This window comes from Apodemus sylvaticus, chromosome 1, assembly GCF_947179515.1.
Source record: "Apodemus sylvaticus chromosome 1, mApoSyl1.1, whole genome shotgun sequence".
In the NCBI taxonomy this organism is placed as follows: Eukaryota; Metazoa; Chordata; class Mammalia; order Rodentia; family Muridae; genus Apodemus; species Apodemus sylvaticus.
In genome coordinates this window covers 183,282,200-183,304,475 of record NC_067472.1, presented here as the reverse complement: position 1 = coordinate 183,304,475, position 22,276 = coordinate 183,282,200, and the positions used below count along the sequence as shown (strand labels likewise).

General features: G+C 53.1%; 1 protein-coding gene across 1 annotated transcript in view; it reads right to left on the bottom strand.

The window, feature by feature from the left end:
• Sipa1l3 (signal induced proliferation associated 1 like 3) overlaps window positions 1–22,276 on the bottom strand; it is a 197,181-nt gene that overhangs the window by 68,017 nt on the left and 106,888 nt on the right. The window contains 2 exon segments of the mRNA XM_052199676.1: window positions 6,579–6,709; window positions 8,702–10,523. Coding sequence (XP_052055636.1) covers window positions 6,579–6,709; window positions 8,702–10,217 — 1,647 coding nt within the window. The 5' untranslated portion in view covers window positions 10,218–10,523.

The following is a 22,276-nucleotide window of genomic DNA, read 5'->3' as shown; positions in this document are numbered from 1 at the left end:
GTATGATTTGCTAGAGCAGGTGGCAAATCCTAGTCAGCCGCTGCGGACAGTCTGAAGCAGCCCCACGTCCCACACCTGGGATTAAAACAAAACACACATCTATTACAATATTTCCGTGTTTTAAAGAAACCCAAATTTCAGGACTGCCACTCAGACAGCTTGCCAGTGTGCCCAGGGTCTTTCTCTGAAGAGTGTGTGTACGGGACTCGACCATGTTGTGTGGAGAGGGTGAAGGCTGCGCCGCCATGTTTCATCCCTCCCAGAGCCGCTGAGCACGGCTGCTCCCTGTATTTGACAACTGAGAGTGGCACTGCTGGGGACATCCACAGACGTACCTCTCGGTGCCCATGATCACATTTCTTTTTGGGTTTATACTGTACGAGACAAATTGCTAAATCATCCAGACATGTTAATCTTCAGTTTTACCCAAAGTGCCAAGTAGTTTTCCAAGTGGTTGTTCTGATTTACACCTGCTAACCCTGAGAGCCCCTGTAGCCACGTCCTCTTGACACTTCCGGCTACCAGTTTAGGCCAGGCTCTGGGCCAGCAGAGTATGTGGCCGCTGTAGCAAGAATGCACAGACGATACCTGAAATACCACAAGAAAAAAGAGAAGGAAAAACCCTCCCCCAGGACCTGTTCCGCGCACCCCAGACCCACTGGGCACTGCACTTTAAACACAAAAGATGATCGGTGTTAACTGCAGAGACAGTCTCCTAAGTCAACGGGCACACGAAGCAGCGAACACATGCCATGGTTTTGCTGCCAGGCATGCAGCCCACCCTTGCCAAACAAGATCCAGGCAAGAGGCGTGTGGAAGGAACGGGGTGATCTCATGGTTGGGAGTTCCCAAGTTCTGACTATGCTTGTTAACAAACACACACAGCTCTTATGGCGAGCGAAGCAAGCGTGAAACTCGGGGAGCAGAGATGGTATCAGGGGTTTGGCTCTCCAGTCTGGCTGGGGTTGGGGTTGTGGGTTTCCCTAATATACCCATAGGACCAGCATCTTTGTATCCTATTGATACCAAGGTATCACTCTGCTGGAGTGGAGAGCCAGTGTGAACCAAGAAACCTCCTCCAGAGTCCAGGGGCTCGGGGCTGCACCTGACCCTCAGTGCTGCCCTCTGCTGCCCACTTGAAAAGTCCCTGGTTCTCCTGGTAGGGGGAGGAGGTCATGAGAAGCTGCCTTGCTCCTCCTACCTTGGTCCTCTGTCACTTCTCCCTGGCACAGCTGCCCCTTCTCCTGGCCTCCCTGCCCTTGCCCCACTGCCAGCCCATTCTCTCCATGGGAGCCTGAATCAGATCTGCTGTGAGCCCTCTGACATCTGGTACCCCTTTACTGATGGTGACAGACCAAGTGAGCTGTAAAAAGGACACCACCGTGCCATCTAAGCAAGGAGGGGCCTGTCTGTGGGGGTCAGGCCCACGACAGAGCCACATGCATGAGGCTGCTCTTTGTGTTGGGTGGCAGGTCCCCTTTGGGGACTTTAGGGAGGGCACTTGGCACACTCAGCCCGTGTTCCTGATTCCCAGCTTCGTTTTCTCCCTAGCTCAGCAACCCCGAGCATAATGCTAAAGTTCTCATCCCATCCCTCATTTCCTCCCCCACTTCCTTCTTAGTTTTTGAAACTGTTTCATGGAGTGCAGGCTGGGCTCCACCTCACGCGCTTCCAGCACCAGGATTACAAGTGTACCCCGCCACATCTGACTTAGGGAGATTTTTACCGATACAGAGTTTCACTATGTCCAGTTCTGGCTACGCTCCAACTTTCAATATTTCTACTTCAGAGCCTCTCATTTCATTTCCTCATTGACAAAACGGGAGTAAGAGCTCAGCCTTGGCCAGGTGTGGCTGTACACACCTGCGGTTCAAACATTCTGGAAGTCGCACAGGACGGAGTGCAGGGCCAACCTGGGCCAGCTGAAGGGTCCAGGAAGGAAGCTCACCACTGTGTCTGAAATATAACGAGAGCTGGGCGGGCCAGAGGAGAAGGCTGCGGTCTCCCTCCCACTCCTCAACGGGACAAGTTAGAGACATGGGTTGGCACACTCAGAAAACCAGATGTGCCGCGACAGATACCCCACCCACAACACAATTACACTTTTGCCCCTTCACTTTGCACACTTCTCTATGGATTAGGAATTACATACATACATACATACATACATACATACATACATACATACATAAACAAAAAGTGAAAACCCAAACTCCTGAGCCTCCCAGAGCTAAGGCCTAACTGGGCACAGTACTGTGTGCCCACAGTGCCAGCACCTGGGGGCGAAGGCTGTGAGTTCCACGCCAGCCTTGGGCAGTCTGTCGAGGACTCCCACTTGCCAGGCTGAAGGAGTGCACTGGGCCAGATGGTCCGAGGCTGGCTGGGGACTCTATGTGTCATCTACGCAGTCACTGGCGCGGGGCAGCCAGTGCTCAGGTGTGTGGTGCCGAGGCCCAGCCCCGAGCTTGCCCTGCCTCAGTGGGAAGCTTGGCTCTGCCAACAGTCACATGCCATCTGCTGGGCGACAGGGGCCCACTGGAGCCTGGCTGCTTGGCAGCTAGGGCAGGCCAGCCTGCTGGCTTGGGAAGCAGCCGGGTACCATGCTCTGGTTGTGTGTGCCAGGGGTGTGTGTGTGTGTGTGTGTGTGTGTGTGGTGTGTGTGACTGGAAGATGGAGCCCCCTGTCTGTTCCCCAACACGGCTCGGCCTCCTGCAAGAGCTACAGTTATGACAGACTTTCAGCAGGATGGTGGGAGCTGGCACTCAGAGGTCTTCCTGTCCTGAAGGCTTTGTGACCACTTCCCAGTCTCAGTGTAAGACCTGTCCCCACCTCACTAGGAATCAGCTCACAGCTCCAAGCCTGTTTTACAGAGGAAGAAACAGAAACACAAGGAACCTGTCCAAGTCATGGGGCAGTGGGGGACAGCACTGGACAGGCAGCCCGGGGCCGTGTGATCCTAAGTCAGCCTGAAAGATCCTGGGGGTGGGAGTGGACAGGAGCAGGACATCTTGGCTTTGCCACTGGGTGACCTTGGAAAAGTAATTCTCTGGCCCCAGTGTCCTCATCTGTGGACACTGAGGGATGAGGTGACAATGGGACCTCTGTGGTTAAGAGTTGAGAGAAACCGCTGGGGCAACGAACCTGAAACACTGCGGTGAGTGGCCCGCAGCAACAGGGGTCTCGACTTTAGCGAAGGTTTCTAGGCTGCTGGCACAAAACGTGGGCTGGGTGACTCTCTGCCCTCCGAGACGGGGACTGAGAGGCCAGCCTTGCAGCTACTTCTCCTCCAGCTCCAGCTGATGGGAGGTCAGGCCTGAGGGCCTCACAGGGCGGCTCTGCAGGGGCTGGGTCTGCATGTGGTCTATAGGCGAGGGCAGACAAAGGCTTGCATGGTGTGTGTGTGTGTGTGTGTGTGTGTGTGTGTATGTACTTGTACACACATGCAAATGTGTGCCGAAGCTCAGGGTGGTCTTGAACTGATGGCAATCCACCTGCTTCAGACTTCTGAGTGCCTCAGCCACCCATCTCCCTGCTGTGCCTTCCACCTTGTCACTCCCTACCTGGCATGGGCTGTGAGGGTGTCTTGTGTAGCGCTGCTCTCTGCCCCCAAGAGAGCAGCCTTCAAGCCACGTTGCTGCTTTGGCTGTTACTGTACTCCCAGAGCACAGCCTGGGGCTGCAGGGTGACAGTGGCTTGGGATGAGTGGCCTTGAGGCCAAGAGCACATGCAACAGCTTCCAGGAACCAAACAGAACCAAAGCAGAGAAGTCACCCCTGGCCTGCTGGGAAAGCACTGAGGTGTCATGGCCCTCAGTGCACAAGACATGCTGTCATTTATCATTCTAGGGCTTGAAGAGTGATGGCTTAGCAGTTCAGAGCACTTACGTATGTGCCAGGCATGGTGGTGTGCGTCTTTAGTCTCAGTGCCTGGGAGGTAGAGACAGAGGCAGGTGCGGCTCTGTGAGTTCAAGGCCAGCCTGGTCTAAACAGTGAGTTCCAAACCAGCCAGAGCTACATAGTGAGACCCTGTCCAGATAGACAGACAGACAGACAGACAGAAAGGAAAGAAGGAAGGAAAGAATAAAAAAAGAAGCACTTACAGAAGCCTCAGGTACAGGTTCCTAGAATCCACACGGTGGTTCACAACCATTTATAACCCCAGCCCCTAGGGCCTCAATGCCTTCTGTGACCTCCATGGGCACTGTATGCATATGTTAAGTCTGAATTCTTTCATCATGAACAGGCCTGACGTGGGGGAGGGGGAAGCTGACTATGCCAAGTGCCCAGCTGAGGCAGCCGAGTGGGGTGGCCAGAGGGTGACGGACGAAGAGCCCGCCTCTCACTGGAGGGTCCTGACGGCTCTGCATCTGCTGCTCTGTCATAACTGAGGACAGCAGTGGGGCTTGGCAAACTACGAGCCAGCCTCGGCAAAGGCAGAGTGTGGCCGCACTGCAGTGCTAAGCCGCCATCGCGGCTGTGAGGATCTGCATTTGTCCCGCACACACACGGGCTTGCCACTTCACCAGCATTTGCTCACGTGTCCCACAGTACTCTGAAGCTGGGTGGGCTGTCACCTCACATTCGGCCTCGGTGACCAACTGGCCAGAAAGGCGAGGACACGGGTGGAGACCGCCTGCAGTCTGGGCATGGGATTTGGAGGCCTACTCTCCTCAACTGGCACAGAGCCTTGTGTCATCCAGTCGAGAGCCTCTGATGGGTGGGTGACTGGCCTCACGAGCCTGCCAGGATCAGAGTCCACGGCAGAGGAATCCTGCTGGGCTTTTATGTCCGTGTGCAGGCCTGGCATACAGGGATCCCCCGCGTGGGGCCTATATCAGCTGGTGGCTGCCTTTCTGGAAATGCCGCCTTTCTGCGGCTCCTTCAGGAGGTGTCGGCACTTTGCCATTGTCCCTAACTTGCTTTGTACGGCTGGGGATCAGACTTAGAGACGGAGCACCACAACGAAGCCTCCTTTCTGTTGGATGTGGTAGTGCATGCCTGATCTTGGTGCTCGGAAAGTGGAGGCAGGGGGATCAGGTGATGCGGAGGATCCGGAGCTCAAGGCCAGTTTCAGATAGACAGTGAGTGGGAGGCGGGCTTAGGCTACATGACACATGCTCCTCAAGAACAAAACAAAAAGACTGCCATCCTCCTGAGGGCCTCCTTGGTCCTCCTCCTTCCCTCTCCTCCTGGGAGGCTCCTCTGTGTAATAACACTTTCCAGAGTTCTAGGACTTTGGTTACTTTAAAAAACACAGAAATACGAGAAGGTGCTTTAGTTTTAATCCCAGGTGTAGGCATGTGGGGCTGCTTCAGACTGTCTGCAGCGGCTGACTGTGATCTGCCTCGTGCTCTAGAAGAGGCATGGTTTTGCCAGCAGCAGATAGTTTCTGTGACTGTTTGATGTTTGGAATTTTGGGGACTTTTCAGAGGGTACATAAATGATAGAGCCCCGATACGCAGTTGGTGGCTGTTGGTCATTGGGGGTGGGGGTGGTTGCTGCGGTTTGTCAGTAGTCACGCTCAAAGAGGAAATGAAAGGAAAGAAATTAGGTTTCTAGACATCTCCCGAATCTCCCCTCTCTCTTCCCCGCATCTAGTGATAGGGCGTGAAACTGGCATTGATAAAGGGTGAGAAAGGAACCCACAAAGTAGCAAGACAGCAGTTACACCCAGGGCACTGTTGATCTCAGTGCGAGGGTGGTGGCTCTACCTGAGGTGCATTGCGTCCTAGATCTGGCTGCCTATCTTTCTCACCCTCTCCCACCCCTGTCAGTGCCTGGCCCGGGGTGTGGGCGTGGGATCCATGAAGAACCAATCAGGGATCCTGCAGAAGTGACGCATCCTTCTGTATGCAAAGCTATCAGGATCTAGAAGGCCTGGCCTGAAGACAGTTTGCTGGTGACAGAAGAGACGGGAGGCAGAGCCAACCAGGCTGAGTGCAAGTGTCACGTTCTGCAGTCTTGCAGAAGACTGGGTCAATCTGTGCCCATAGCAGGTTCCATCCCTGACCTACAGTGACAGAGATCAGTGAATCTCTGTGACTTTAAGCCAGCTTTCAAGTCAGAAACACATTCTGTCACAAACCACTTGTGTTGGTGTGGGGGACAGCAACATGCCTTCTTCCCCGTTGCTGGAGCTAAGCTTTAATGCAAGTACTGTGGGGCAGGCAGTGGGCTTCTCAGCTGAGGTGGGGGCAGGCTGGGTGGTAGAGGCTGGAGCTGATTAGCATGGCAGAGCTTCCTGCGATGCCCCAGGCCTGCCTGGACGGAGGCCCGAAGTCTTCCTTAATACCTGCGACCTGAAATGACTTCATAACCGAGTCTTGAAAACAGATTTGGTGATCCTGAGCTTTGAAGTCACCTGGTAGGTTCAGATCCTGGCCTGGTTTACCTGCTACAACTTATGTGATTTCTGAATATCAGTTTTCCCCTCTGTAAAACGGATGAACTCACAGACTCTCAGTACTGGACCTCTCACGAGACGTGGCAAGGAAGCCTGACCAGGAACCTGGCAGAACCGGGACGTGGAAGTGGGAAGGGTTTACGACTCCTGTTTACCTAGCAGGCAGTGGGCCCTACCTCACGAGTCCGGAAGATGATCCTGTACTGGTACTGAGGTCCGTGGTCCTTATGATCCTCCAGCTTCTCCCGCTTGATGCTCACAGCCACGGGCCCCAGCTTTTCATCCACGCCAAAGTAATTGGCGTGCTCTGAAAAGGGAGAGCAGGGAAGCAGCGTCAGGTGTCTGGGAAGGAGAGGGCAGAGCCCACGGCAGCCTGTCCAGTGTGATGGAGGGGGATAAGGCAGTCTTACACAGAACTCATGAATCAAAGGCCAACAGAGAGACCCTGAAGTCTGATCAAAGCTGGGCTTTCTATACCAGGAAAGTCACAGGCCTTTTTTGAGCCCCAGTACTCTCATTCAAGGAACAGGGACTCAGAGGCTACCCACAATTCAGAACTGGTGTGTGAGAGTGAGACCACACTGATGAAAGGTTTGGCATAGTACACAGCGGTCGTCAGCCCACGGCCAAGGAGATCAATCCTGCCTGTTAACGGCTTGCCTGGTTGAGCTCCCATTAGCTGTTGTGGAGCGGTTAAGCCCTGAACCTAGGGAGTCTCCTGCCAACACAAATTCTGGGTTGAGATTAGATATATGGCCTCAGCCCGGTCACATGATGAGATTCTTAGCTGTCAAAGGCGCTTAACTCAGCAATGTGCGGATTAACTGAGTTAGCACAGCACCAGGCTGGCACACAGCAGGCATGTGGCTTAAATGCTGGCCATTAGTAGCTAAGGACCTCAGATGTGTTCAGGGCCCGGACACAGATCCCTAAGTCATGCCTGTATCTGACCACACGTCTACAGACCCAAATAACGGAAATGCCATGGGTTACAGTCATCATTAAGCCAAGGAGGCAGGTTTCTGCTCTCCCTTTTTCCCTAGACAAGCCACTGAGAATTCTACCAGGAAGCAGTTCTTTCTGATATCCAACCCCACTGTTTTGCTGTTGGTGTTGTTAAGACTGTGGCAGCACCCTGCCAGCAGCCTGCATGATTCTGGTTCAATGTCTTTATGATACTATCGGCAAAAATTCAAAACCACAACAGATATCTGCTTCTGGTCCTCACCCTGGTATCTTGTATATTTAACTGACAGTCACTGTTTTCAGAGGCTCCTGGGTGAATCTAAGGCTAACCCAAAATAACGGTTGCAAACTAATGAGAACAGCCCCGTGCACTGTACTCCACAGGTGGGAGTTTACCCCTGAGGACGCTACCAAGCTGCTGTTGGCTTTTCCGCCTACATACAATGCCCAGCATCTCAGAAATCCCAGTAGATGGTCTGTGCTCAATAAATATTAAGTTAACAATAAGCCTCTGTGGCTACAGAGAAGTCAATTTAGAAAGGCTACTTTAAAAAATGTGGGGAATAAACAAGGTCCTACTATATTATTTTGTGCTGTCTTTGAAAGTGCTCTGGCCTCACACTGGAAATCCTCCTGCCTCAGCCTCAATACTGGGATTCACCTGTGCATCGCCATGTCTGGCAGGAAATGACTATCTGCCCCACCCCCCTACTTCCTCCCCTTTCTGAGGCAGGGTCTTACTACTGTAGCTCAGGTCTACCTCACACTGAAGATGCAGCTGCCTCGGCCTCCTGAGTGTTGGACTTGACGTACGCTACCGTATCTGGCTCCTCGGTGAGTCTTAAAAAACCAACATGGAGCAGTCCTTTCACCCCTCAGGCACGGTTCGCCTTAGGATCCCATGCTACTGCTCTGGAGCCTCGAGGCCTCCATCCCATTGACTGGGATCTAGACCACCTACTTCACCCCTCCCTTCGCCGTCCATCTCAGTGCCATTCTGGGTGGGGTATGGGATCCGCTACAATCAACCCTGTGCCCCAGGAGACAAGTCTTGGAGTGAAATGTGTCACCAAGTCAATAAGCTATCAGCAGACAGACACTCCAAGCTACGGCCTAACTCCAGAGACCTCCCTGAGCCCTGTGGAAGCCCTAGCTGCCATCTACTACATTTGACAAGAATTATTGTTTGGTGGTGCTGGGGCCTGAAACTGGGGCTGGGTGCCAGGTTGTCGCTTCCTCTGTTCCCCCAGGCACCACTAGCAATGGGGTGGTGTCAGAAGAGTACGAGACTGGGTATGTCCCAAAGACAAGCAGGGGCCCGGCCACTCATCACCTTTGCCCACAAAGTAGTCCTGGTAGTAGCGCGCGCCCAGGTCCACGTGCTCGATGCTGTACTGCCTGGGCCGGCTCTGTGTCCTCTGCTGCTCCTTGGGCACCTCCAGCACCGAGATGCTGGCATTTGTCCGGTGGGTGCTCAGGGCGGGCTCGGCCGTGTGGGCCTCACCGCCGCCCCCCGGGGAGCCCACGGAGGCCCGGGAGAAGCTGACGTTCCGCTCGCACTCCCCGCCGAGCTCGTTGCGGAAGTGCGGGCAGCTGAGCAGCAGGTCGTTGCTATTGTCGTCCCCCAGGTCCTGCTCCAGGTTCTCTTTGCAGTTCAAGTCCTCTGTGCTGGTGAAGGCCGGGTCCAGGGTCCCCAGGCTGTGGGCCCGCGAGGCCGCGAGCGTCACCATGGCCGAGGCAGCTGAAGCCGCTGAGGCCCCTGTGGTGGTGTTGCGCCTCTGGGCCACCGACACCCTGTTGGCAGCTGCCTCATTGAGGTCAAATAGCATGCTCTGCACGTCAAAATGGGCAAAGCTCTTCTGGCAGACCCATGGTCTGCTGGCTTCTGGGGGGCTTCGGCCCTCCTCTGTCTCCCCCAGAGGCCGCCCCACCTCCCCCTCGGGTTTACTGCTCCTCAGTTTCCTGAAGATGGACGAGTCCACAGTGTCCCCGCTGCCCAGGCCCCGCACGGGTTTCTTCCGGGTCTTCTCCTTCTCCTTGAGAGGCTGTAGACTCTGGAAACTATCTTTGGTGGGCTGGCCATTGCGGGGGTCTCCCTTGGTTCCACAGCTGCCCCCTGGGAGGGCGCCCGGATCCACCCGCAGGAGCTCACTGAGGTTCTGGGAGCCCCGAGCCTCTGGCTGCTCGCTGCGGAACTCATTGAGGATGTCAAAGAAACTCTGCTCTGGCACGCCCTGCACGTCAATGGAGGACGTGCTGCCATACTCTCGGAAGAGGGGCAGCACCCCGGGGTGCCGGGTCCCCCTTGGGTCTCCCGGCTCCTCTACATCACACTCGCTGAGGGTGATCTCGCTGCTGCTCCGATGTCGCAGTGGGAGGAAGGCCCGGCCAGGGGACCGGGGCCACCCATCCTGGAATTCCACATCTTTGGACCTTCTCCTGGACAGTCGATGGAAGGCTCTGGATCCCGAGGAAACTGGGGTGCTGGAGGGGAGCTGTCCGTTCTGCAGGCTCCTCATGGAATGGGCTACTTTGGTGGTCTTCACACCATCTGTGTCCTGTGAGGGGCTGGGATTGCTTTGTTCTCTAAGGGCATCTCGCTTGGGTGGCCAGTCAGCCACTCTGGCGCGCACACCCATCTTGGGCATGGCAGGGGTGGTGGGGCTAGGGCGGGTAGTGGCGGTGGCTGGGCCCTCACCGAGAGGTTGGGACATGCTGCCATTCTGGGCCCAGAATCCCATGGGAGTGTAGTCCCCAGGGTGGGGCCCGGGGAGGATCTCGGTGCCCCTGGCCCCACAGCTGGAGGCCAGGTCCACGCCATCATTAGGAAGAGGCCGATAGGTGGTCATAGTCCTTGGGCGCTGGAGTGCTGCTGCCCCTGGAGCTTGAGGTGCAACTCTATGGGGTCCCCTGGCCCTCAGCCATTGTTCAGGCCTGCCAGTCCTGGGACAAAGGGTGTCGGCCCCCGGAAGTGCACTTGAAGGTGGTGAGCCTGCAGAGTCCAGTTCTTCACCATCTCTGTGGACAGCAGCTCAGTTGCAGCCTCAGGAGGCAGGGATCATCCAGGGGCTCCAGATGCAGTGGCTCAGAGGGGCAGAGAGAGCAGAGGCTGCAGGCCACGGCCTGGGGGCGGTGGAGTCGGCTTCCCCGACATGCTGCAAGAGGAGAAAAGGGAGAGGTGAGGTGTGAGCAGTCCACTCTCTCAGCATTCCCAGAGGCAGGGAATGTGGCTTTTAAGACGGCGGACACTGCTTTACGCACGGGAAGGCTCATTATTGTGGAGTCTGTCTGCCTGCTCTCTCCTCATTTCTTTCTCAGACAAGGTCCTGCTACCTAGCTTGAACCTGCAGAGATTCCCCTGCCTCCTGCCGACTGAGTGATGGGATGACGGGGGACAGCCTTGTGCTTGGCAACAGTGTCTGATGGTGTTAAAAGCGGAGGAAGGACAGTGTTGGGTCTGCACCGCCAGCTCCAGCACCATCAGCACCCCGCCATCCCTGTTTCGCCATTCGCTGGTCCTGGGGAGTGAACCCAAAGCCTGTGCATGCCAGGCAAGCGCCCTGGCACTCAGCTATGCCACCAGCCACGAGACATTCATCTACAAACACTTTACGGTTCACATCTCTCGTAGGTGAAGTCTTTAAAAAAACAAGAAAAAGATTTATTTATTTTATGTATGTGAATACACTGTAGCCGTCTTCAGACAAACCAGAAGAGGACATTAGATCTCATTATAGGCGGTTGTGAGCTGCCATGTGGTTGCTGGGAATTGAACTCAGGACCTCTGGAAGAGCAGTCAGTGCTCTTAACCATTGAGCCATCTCTCTAGCCCAATAGACGAGGTCTTAAAAAAAAACAAAAGGAACCCACCATGATCTCACTTCATATCCACCAGAGTTCATGGGAATTCTTTATTAGTCTGCTATAATCTGTGCGCCCAGGTCCTGATCTGTCATCTCAAAGGGTCTTTTGTTGAGTTGTTAAGGAGCCAGACAAGGTCTTTAGTGCTCTGGCGGATGCTCTTCCTGCCTCCCCCACTCCGTCACAGCCATCTTCCCTGCTTCCCATTCCCCCGCCCCTAATTCACAAATGGCTTCCTACCCCGTGTGAATGGACGACATTGGTGGGCCCTGGCACCACGAGAAAAGGCAGGCAGGCTTGGCTCCTCAGGGTACTCCGCTGTGTGCTTTTGGGACCACAGGCATGTGCTTCCTGTCTGTTAATGGACCCTTCGCTTCTGCTGCCCAGAGCCTTGCCGGTGCTACACAGGCACGCAACTGCTGAGCCACAACCAGGCCTCCATTTCTCTTCTTTTTAAAGACAGGTTTTCACATGAAGCCCAGGCTTGCCTTGAACTTGTGATGCTCCTGCCTCAGTAACCTCTGGAGTTCTGGGACTGCAGGAATACTGGGCTATAGGTGTGTTCCAACATGCCTGGCTAGTTTTGTGTCAACTTGATACAACCTAAGTCATTAGAGAGGAGGGAGCCTCAAGAAAATACCTCCAATAAATCTGGCTGTGGGCAAGCCTACGGGGCATTTTTTAGTGATCAATGGGGAGGACCCAGTCCATCGTAGGTGGTGCTACCCCTGGGCTGGTGGTCTTAGTGTCTACAGAGTATGCTGAGCAAGCCATGGGGAGCAGGCTGATAAGCAGCACCCCAAGATCCTGCCTTGCTTGAGTTCCTGCCGTCACTGGTTTTGGTAATGAACTGTTAACTGTGAATGAAATAAACCCGCCCTCCCCCCCACCAAGTTGTCTGGCCATCGTGCTTTATCACAGCTACAGACACCCCAAGACAGGAGCATAACTGAGGAACTGCAATATGAACTCACAAAGTCAAAGGTGAGCTGGACATGAGGAGGGAGGCTGGGTTGCAGCCTCTGGTGACTGGTAGGTCCCACAAGATGGAGATGTTCATATCCGCTTATGAACTGACTAGTAAACCATCAGGTCAGGCATGCAGGGATGCTTCCCAGGATGGCTAGAGCAGAGCTGTGCTTAGTGAAGAGCTGTGTGGCCCTTGTACTGCACAGAGGCAGATTTGTTTCCTCTGATGGTGGCACACTGGGCACACTGATGGCTCAGCAGGGAACCTGCCTTGCTGTGGTGTGTACCTCCCATCGGATGGGCTCTCCTGATTGTATTTGGCTTCTAGTTCTATGGACACTTTTAATCGAACCTTGCTGTAAACACACACAGATATTCTACAGGCCTGTGGCTCTGCCCACATCTCCCCAGGCATGCAACTGGGTCTCTCTGTGCTGTCCTGAGCTGAGTAGTTCCCACAGCCTCTGGAGCATGCTGAGTGTGTCCCATGCAAAACAAACAAACAAACAACAAACCCCCCAAACCTCCTAGGTCTTCCCAGTGGGGAATCCAATCAGGAGAGAAGTATGGTGTATGCCTGAGAATATGACTCCCACTATGGTGTGCTGTGGACCAGCAACTGACAGTATCCCAATCTCACTGGGAAGCAGGAAATTCCTGTTTCTCTGTCGCCATTGCCCTTCCAGGCGCATCATCCCAAACTTGAAAATCTGAATCATTTTAAGTGTCACATGGGCATAGTGACACACATCAATCCTAGCCTTGAGAGGCAGAGGCTGTGAGGATATGAAGTTCAAGGCTTTCCTTCCTTCTTTCCAAGATTTAATTGCCAATATGATGCTACAAATGGAAACTTCCCCTGCTGATTTCTGGTCCCAAGCATTGTGGACTCCATTTGTACTCCCATTCTTCCGAGAAGCTCTGAAGAGACTTTATGCCCCGCACTCCCCATTATGAAAGGGCAGGTTCTGCTCAATTTGGGGTAGAGGAGGAGATGCATCTCAAATCACAGTGCATCTGGGCCTACAGAGTGTCACTCAGTAGCAGGGATATAGACTTAGCTTTTCCTGGGGACTCTGGTTCCCTCTGGCTGGTGCTCCCCTGGCCTCCCAGAGGTTCTGTGAGTTTCTCACTGACAGTCTGACTGGGATTACCAGGATCACACACCAGTAGAGGAAAGGCTGGACTGCCCCAGGGTCAGCCAAGGCAGAAGAGAAAGGCAGTGGCTAAGAGTCAGCAGGACCCACTGGATGGAAAGTATGGTGGTTTGAGTAGGTATGGCCCCATAGACTCAGGCATTTGAATGCTTGGCCCATAGGGAGAGGCATTATTAGGAGGTATGACCTTATCAGAGGAAGTGTGTCACTGTGGGGGCAGGTTCTGAGGTCTCATATGATCAAGCTATGCCCAGTGTGACACACAGTCTCTCCTTGTTACCTGCCAGATCAAGATGTACAACTCTTGGTTCTATCTCTAGCTCCATGTTGGCCTGTATGCTGTCATGGTTCCTGCCTTGATGATCTTGGACTAAACCTGGATATTGTAAGCTAGTCCCAATTAAATGTTGTCCTTTACAAGAGTTGCCTTGGTCATGGTTTCTCTTGACAGCCATAAAACACGGAGATAAAAATTGGTACCAGGAGTGAGGTATTGTTGTGATAGGCCTGACCATGTTTTTGCTTGGAGAATCGTGGATTTGGGGACTTTGGAATAAGAAAGCAGTGGGATGCGTTACGTGGGGGTTAATGGGCCATCCTAGCAGGAACATGGAAGACAGTGGTGGGGCTAAGAGTGATTTGAACTGTGGGGGGCTTGGCTCAAGAGGTTTCAGAGGAGGATTTAGTATTATGCCTAAAGATCATTCATGTGATATTTTGGTGAGGAACGTGGCTGCTTTTTTCTCTTGTCAAAGAGTCTACCAGAGGCAAAGGTAAAGAGATTAGATTAATTGTAATAGTAAAGGAAATCTCAAAACAACCTAGTATAGACTCTGTTCTGCAGTTCATTCTTATGAAGAGAGTTTTGATGAAATGGAGCCAGCTAAGCAAGGAAAAATACAAAATGTATGGTTCAATGATTAAAGGGGCACCAGGAAATGGAATGGAGTTAAATCCTGTGTTAAGAAATATTAAATGGAATTAAGGGAGTAGAAACCTCAGGGCAAGATCTCACCCAGCTAAGCTTCTACTTTGTGAAAGGGAATTAAAGAAAAGCTTAGGTCTGGGTGTGGTGGTACACATCTTTAATTCCAGCACTCAGGAGACAGAGGCAGCAGATCTCTAAATTCAAGGCCAGTCTGGTCTACAGAGCTTCTTCCAGAACAGCCAAGCTTAGGCAGTGAAGTTAACCATCAAAATCAGAAAGCTGGTCAAGGTGTAATTTAACAGGGAGGCCATGTTCCAGCCCCAGCGGCAAACAGAACTTGGCAGCTTTGGTCACGTGGTTCTGGCTTTAGAGTCAAGACTAGAAGAGAGGGGTTTATGGCATCTCCCCCATGACAAAGGAAAGATGCTGAGGCCAGGCCTGTGGCAGGGTGTCCCAGCATGGAGGCCCAGAGAGGTCACTGCATGAGGCTGTGAAGGTGAAGCCTTGGAGACCCCAGGGTGTTGGAGATGCCGGAGCTGAGGGATACCTGCCAAGGAGAGCTGCTAACTGGGAGTGGAACCAGCCTGAGAGAGAGAGAGAAGTGTGCTGCAGTCAACAAAGCTGAAAGGAGTTGGAGCTCTGAAGAGCGCTTTGACATCACACATGGAGAGGCAGAGTCTGGAGTTTGCCCAGATGGTTTTCAATTTGTTTTGGTCCAGTATTTCCTCACTATGATGCCTTTTGGAATGGAAATATATATATATATATATATATATATATATATATATATATATATATATATATATATATATATATATATATATCCTGTGCCATTATATGGTGGAGGTATGTGATCTGTTTTTTGATTTTGAACTCATAAGGGATTACAGTTAAGAGACTGCATGAATTTCAGAAGAGACTTTGAACTTTGGACTTTTAAACATTGTTAAGACTGTGATAGCCGGGTGGTGGTGGCGCACGCCTGTAATCCCAGCACTCTGGGAGGCAGAGGCAGGTGGATTTCTGAGTTTGAGGCCAGCCTGGTCTACAGAGTGAGTTCCAGGACAGCCCCAGGGCTACACAGAGAAATCCTGTCTTGAGAAAAACCAATTCCAAAAAAAAAAAAAAGAAAGGACTGTGATAGACTATGGGGAATTTGAAGCTAGACTAAATATTTTGCATTATGTTAAGGCTACAGGCCTATGGGGGCCAGGGGGTGGAATGTGGTGGTTTGAGCAGGTATGAGCCCCATAGACTCACGTTGTTTGAATGCTTGGCCCATAGGAAGGAGCACCGTTGGAAGGGATGGCCTTGTTGGAGGAACTGTGCCACTGTGGGGGCGACTGTGAGGTCTCATGCTCAAGCTATGCCCAGGGCGAACACAGTCTCTCCTTGCCTCCTGCTTGATCAAGACGTAGAACTCTTGGCTTCATCTCCACTGTGTCAGTCTGTATGTGCCATGGTCCCGCCATGATGATAATGGACTAAACATCTGAAACTGTAAGCCAGCCCCAACTGGGGACAAATTTCGTCTTTTACTAGAGTTGCCTTGGTCACAGTGTCTCTTTATAGTAATAAAACCTTAAGACAGTATGTGACCAGACTCCATCCAAAGGTGGCAATGAAGATGTAATTATTTCCTAATTAAGGGCCCAGGGATGGTGGCTCTAGTCCTGGGTAGAGCAAAGGGCCGTGACATTGGGTGTATCTCATTCTTTCCTGCTGCAGGTGCAGCATGCTGCTGGCTTACAGCTTTTGTTGTTTCATGGTCAGGAGTTGGTGGGCCTTGCTTCACAGTGAACCCCCAAGACTCAGGCAGATAGGAGATTTTCCTAGAGGATCTGTCTGACCTCAATCCTCCCGTAGCATTGGCTGAGGTCATGCGGCCATTCTAGTTGCAAGGAATACGTGGAAAGAGACAGAACTGGACTGTGGTTGTCCTGACTGCCTGTGGGCCAGTGGGGTTTGGGGCTCTGTTAGAAGAGCAGGTAATTAGTGTTTGGCCCGTGTTTCCAGACTGTCACCTGTGGAGTCTGGGGGCTCAAGTGGAGTGAATCTTCCCAATGAGGCCCTCAAATCTTAGGGGCAGTAGAGCAGAATGGAGGTCCTCTGTGGGCTACGGGGTCTGCGGCAAGCTTGGGGCCAGATAGAGGGGAAGACACAAAAACACCCCCCATGCAGTTCTCTGTGACGTGTCTCACTCTTCCCCAAGAGCAGACCGGATTTCCTTTGTGGGTCTCTGCTACTCGCCTGCCCACAGGACTCTGTCCTCTGCTCAAGCACAAACCAGGTAACCAGTCTGGTCCACAAACACCAGTGAGGTCTTTGTCCGTAATGCTAGAGCTGCAGACTGCAGCGATCTTTTGGCCATGAGAGGAGAATGATTCGTGAGAGAAGGAAGCTAAGTTAGAATTAGAGGGTACTTGTCATGATTCGAGACTCCACATCAGGCTGGGCATGAAGCCGATCCCATTCCACTTCTTACCACGAAAGGTTTCGGCGTTAGAACAAACACTTGCACGAGCAGAAGCAGCATGTGTGGCAGCAGCTGTGGGGACTGCCATCTTCCTGTGGGCCACGTTCCTCTCTAAGCACCTGCCGCTAGTTAACTGCTTTTTGCTAAGCCTCACGACTCCACAAGGCAGCTTTCCTCACCACCTCCATCGTACAGACGAGCAAACAGGAGCAGACAGAAGAAGCAGTGTGCCCGAGGCCAGGATGTCTGACTGAGCCAAGCTCCCTTATCCCTGATTTGGTCTTGAGCCCCAACCTTTCCTGCAACCAGAGGTAACATGCTGGACTCCGTAGCTTCCACCTTCCCCTGTGCGAAGAGATAGACAAATACTTCTAGATCCAACCATTTTGCTGTTCAGCTGCTTATGATGTCACTAGGGGCAACTCACTTACACCACAGATAGAACCCTTCCTATCTCTGTCCCTTCTCAGGATAATCAGGATGGGCTAAGCTTTGCTGCAGTAACAAATGACTCCAACTATGCGGGAGGGCACTCACACATATTGAGGATCTGTCACAGGCTGCATGATGGCTCTGCTTGTGTCCCCTTGGCTTCTGGCACAAAGCAGCTTTGCCTGGGCTGATGGCCCAAGTTAAACTACCAGTACTGATTCCGGTGGGGCGCATCACCAGAGAACTCAGCACAGAAGGCAGCTGCCTACCTACTTCTGCTGCCTCTGAGTTGAAAGGCACCCCCCCCACACACACACACACATACACACAATGGCTACGGCTGGGACTGCCCATGTCAGCCTTCCTATAGGCCCTCCGCCCTCCTCTCTCTCCAGTCTTCCACTCCAGCGCTGAGGATCCTCTGCAGCAGTGCAATGCTCCCTGCGCCCACAGGCCTGGTCTCAGATGCAGTGACTTCTCAGTGGACAGCCAGCTTTAGCCGTGGTGTTCTTCCTACTACAGTTCAGACTTCCCTGGTGCCCTTAGACGGAGGACAGAGCTCAGTGACGTCACGCTAGCCCTTGTGCTTTCACTGGCAGAGGCAGGAGGATTGTGAGTTTAAAGCTAGACTGGCTACACAGTGAGCGTCTGTCTCAAACAGAACAAGTAAGCACTAAAACGTGTCCACTTAGTTAACTTGTCCTAGTCACACGACTGATGCATTCACTGTTCCAGCTTCGAACATGTGAAACCCATGGTTTGAATCAATGCATCCCTCCACCCCCTTTTTTGAGACAGTCTCTTGGAGCCCAAGCTGACCTCGAGTTCCTGATCCTCCTGCCTCAGCCTCCCTAGTGCTGGGGTTTCTAGACAAGTCCACCACCGCTCCCTAGCCTGTACTTGATACTGTTTATTTGCTGAGCACTTCCTCTAAACCATGGCTATAGGTGTGAGGAAACAGCTGAGTGGGACAAAAAGGAGCCAGGGGCACGAGGGAAATGGGGCCACTCCTCAGGGCGGTCACCCTTATAAAGGAAGGAAATGCGTGGTAAAGGAGGGGGGCTGTAACTTAACTGACGGATAAGGCCAGTGACCTGCGATGGAAGGGAAAATGGGTCAGCTTCCCAGTGCTGGTGAGAACCCCCAGCCCCCCAATAAGCAACCTAAAAGAAGTTTGGGTTTGGCTCACTGATCCATTGTGTGGTTGCTTGGCCACGCCCACTGTGCTTGTGGCAAACCCAAGCATCATAGCAGAGCGTGCAGGTGGGACAGAGTTGACCAAGCACGGGGAGAAATGGAGGGAGGGAGGGAGGGAAGGAGGAAGGGAGGAAGAGAAGGGGGAAGGGGAGAGGGAGGGGGAGGGTTCTAGTACCCCTACAAGGATGTGCCCTTCAGCATTCAAAGTCTTTAGGCTCTACCACCTTCCAACAGTAGTGCAGACTAAGAATCTAGCCTTTAGTATGTGAGCCCTGACGGAACATTCTAGATCTAAGGCATGGCAACACTGCGTGCCAGAGTAGAAGGACAACTAGGAAACGCTCACAGGGCACCGGGCATGGTTATCTGGGGCAGTGGTCTTCACCCCCTGCTGGACACTAGAGGCACTAATAGAGGTTCCTGAAGAAACAGGTGTCTGCTTGGCCCAAGGAATTGCAAACTCTGGCATTCAGAGCTGAGCATGTGTGTGGAAGGCAGAGGAGAAACAGCAGACATTAGTTTTCTCCTATTATTTGGGTCCTGGGACTGAACTCGGGACATCAGGATCGGACACCAGCAGCAAGTGCTATCCTCAAAGCCATCTCACTGCCCCTGAGGATCTTCCCAACGCTCTATAGATAGGCTGGGCATGGTGGAGCAGCAGCACAGGCGGATATGAGTTCAAGGTCAACTGGTCTACATATATATATCACATATACATACATAGTGAAACCCTGTCCCCCCCAGCCTCTCCCCGAGTCTCCCCGCAAATGTAAGCTGAGCAACTGATTCCAGTATGCAGCAGCATGGGGCGGGGCAGGGTGGGGGGGCGGGGTGGGGGGGGGCGTCAGACATCAAGCAGAAAGATAGTCCATCCACCTGGAAGCACAGTGTTCCTGACAGGGTTAAGGGGGCATGGCTAGAGCAGAGTCAGGGGGGCATGTGCAACACGCTGACTTGGAACATACAACAGTATGACCAGGTGCTGGGAAGACGAGCCTCACATACCTCTCTTTGCATGCTCTTGGGGAAGGGAAGGGAAGGGATGATGGGCTAATAACCAGACGAAGAATGTACTAACTAACCTGTATGCACTGACAGCCGCCCACAGGGGGACATCCACGATGCCCATCTCATAAATGGGCAAGCACAGTGACATGAACAAGTCCCACAGCTTGGCAGGTAGCACAGTTAGGATTCAAACCCTGACAGTCTGGTTCCCACTCTTGACTACTCTGCTCCAAAGAAAAAGTGTGCTATGGGAACACATGACGGACACATGGCTTCTAGAAACACAACAACAGCTTAGTGGGCCTGGGTGAAACACTGGGCCTCGTCCTGGCTGTCTCTGATCTCAATCCAAGTTTGAACAGTACCAGGGACCACGTCACAGTACCCTCGGGAGCCAAGACAGACGGACGCACTGGAAATCTTATTAGGAAGTGTCGAGTAAAGACAGTCCATTAACCTCACCCCAGTGAGCCAGCACAGACCAGGAAAACCTATGTTTTGTATTCAGTGCCAAAGCAGCCAGAGGATTCTTGTTTCTAATTGAAAAGGGGCAGCGTGCATCTGCAGCACTCAACCTGGCCCTGGTGACCTGCCCTGCTTTTAAGGGTGTTTAACAGGCATGATTCTTCTCCCCTTGGGGAAAGAGGAATAGTGAATGAAAATTATATATTGAAATTCTTGGTGTGCATCCTATTTTATTTTTCTACCATGGCGTGTCAAGGCAGGTGCAGGGGCATTCATGCTGAAGAGCCGGGAGCAGAGGCCAGGAAGAGTGAATTCCTTGACCCCGGAAGAACAAAGCACTTGTAGCAAAAGTAAATCTGAGCAGAGGAGAAAAGCAGGATGCACTTCAGGGAGCCTGAAGCCGGGGGTCAGAGTGCATGCTAAATGCATGCTCACAGCCGGAATGCGGCCTCCGGCATGCCAAGCACACGCGAGGGCCTTATGCATGAACCTGTTTAATCCATAGGGTGAGTCTCGGAGGGAGGGGCTGATGCTCCCCTTGCTGTAAAGCTGACGGTTTGGGTGTGGCAGGGCATGCCTGTGATCTCAGCACCTGTCTGGGTGAGACCAGAGGATCAGGAGCTGGATGGCGGCCTGAGCTACACATCACACCCCATTACAAACCAAAGTCTGGAGACTCACTCGCTCCACGGCTGGGCAGTCCCTGTGTCAGCCTTGCTCTTGGGGCAGAGTCCTCAGGCCCGCCATGCAGAGGCTGAGCTCACTCAAAGGCTTCCACTGCCACGACGCCCTTGATTTGACTTTGTTCTCTTGTGTAGCTGAGTGCATATAAGGGCTCCTGCGAGCATGTGCTCATAAAGAGAGAGAGGGGAGAGAGAGAGAGGAAAGAGAGAGGGGGGAAGACCAAACAAGCTAGCAAACGAGTCAAGGCCTCGAGCGTCCTCGTCACCGATCTTGGAGGTTTCCCCTGCACAGCAGCTGTAGCGCTGAGGACTGAAGTAGAGACCACCCAGGCTCCATTCTGCCTGTCACCACACTAGTTAGACCTCGAGTACACAAGGGAGCCTTTCTGTACCCCAGTTTCTCATCTGTAAAATGGAGATGTCAGGGCTTCAGTGTGAGAAGAGTCCTCTGTCTGCATATGTCAAGGCTCAGTGGGCTCCCTGCCCAGTGATGTCCTAATACATACTAACGCAAACCAAATGCGGGCCCCGTGATGGCTCCTTCTGAATCAGAGGCGCAGTGAACAAGCCCTCTTTCCCAGGAGCCCAGGGCCTGGGGTAAAGGAGGTAGCCCTGGAGCACCTGTGGGACCAGATGGGCGAGGGAAGGTGTCACACCTCCCCCCAGAGCACGTGTGGCTTGAACAGCCTGTTCCACTCTGGGCACAGTCCCACTCTCTTAAGTAAATGAGACTCTAAAATGCACAATTGGAAGGATGTGCTTCCTGGCCTGTGAGTTTAGGAACGGGCCCACCCAGAAGCAAGAGTTATGTCCTAGAAGGCAGGCGGGGTATGATAGAGTCAGGCCTCAAACACAGGAGGAAGGGCCTTCTGAGGTGACAACATGTTGGGGGACATGGCCTCTGCTCCAGCTGCCTGTGGGTGCCGTCAAGCTCACTGGTGAACGACAGCAGGGGTCCACAGCTGCCTCCTCTCGTTTCCACTATCACAGTAAGGGGCAGGTGATTCCCATGGGCTAGCCAGGCCCCACTCACAGATAAACATCTAGGGGGTCCCCTGTAAGGCTTGCTCCTGTGGCCAAGCTAGGCTCCTGGGCAGAAGATGGCATCCTGTCAGCATGGAGCCTGACTTGCAAGCTAATTCCAGCTAATTGCCACTGAAACCTGCTAGGATCACATCTGTTGGGCCTGGAGATTAAATCAATATTTGACAATCTTGATTAAACACAGCCAGGGAATCCTTGTAAAAGAACAGTTGTTCAAGCCGTATCCTGTTCCTGGGGGGCTGGGCTGGAGAGTCTCTGACTCTCCATGTCTTCACCTGAGGGACGGCTGGGGGGCTGGGAGGATACTGGGGGTGGTATTAGGGAGACCTGAGGAGAGTGATGAGAAAGGGTTCTGCAGGGGGGAAGGAGAGAATGGGGTGCGGGCTACACTAGGCAGCATTCTGCCACAGCGACCGAGTTTCATCCTAAGAGCTCCCTGACCCATCACTGCCACATCCTTGTCAGAGCACAGGACATCAAGCCCTGGGCTCAAGCCTCTATCTATTACCGAGGGAACACGCAAGCAAAGTGCCCTGGGAAGAGGGGAACTATTCGGGATGGCCCACAGAAAGGGGGAGGAGGAGCGGGGCTCTGCACCTGAGTTTGCTGACTCCAGGGTCAGCTGTGACCCCCTCAGCGGTGCAGCACCTTTTGACAGCACCGGCACCAATGTCACAAGTGGGAG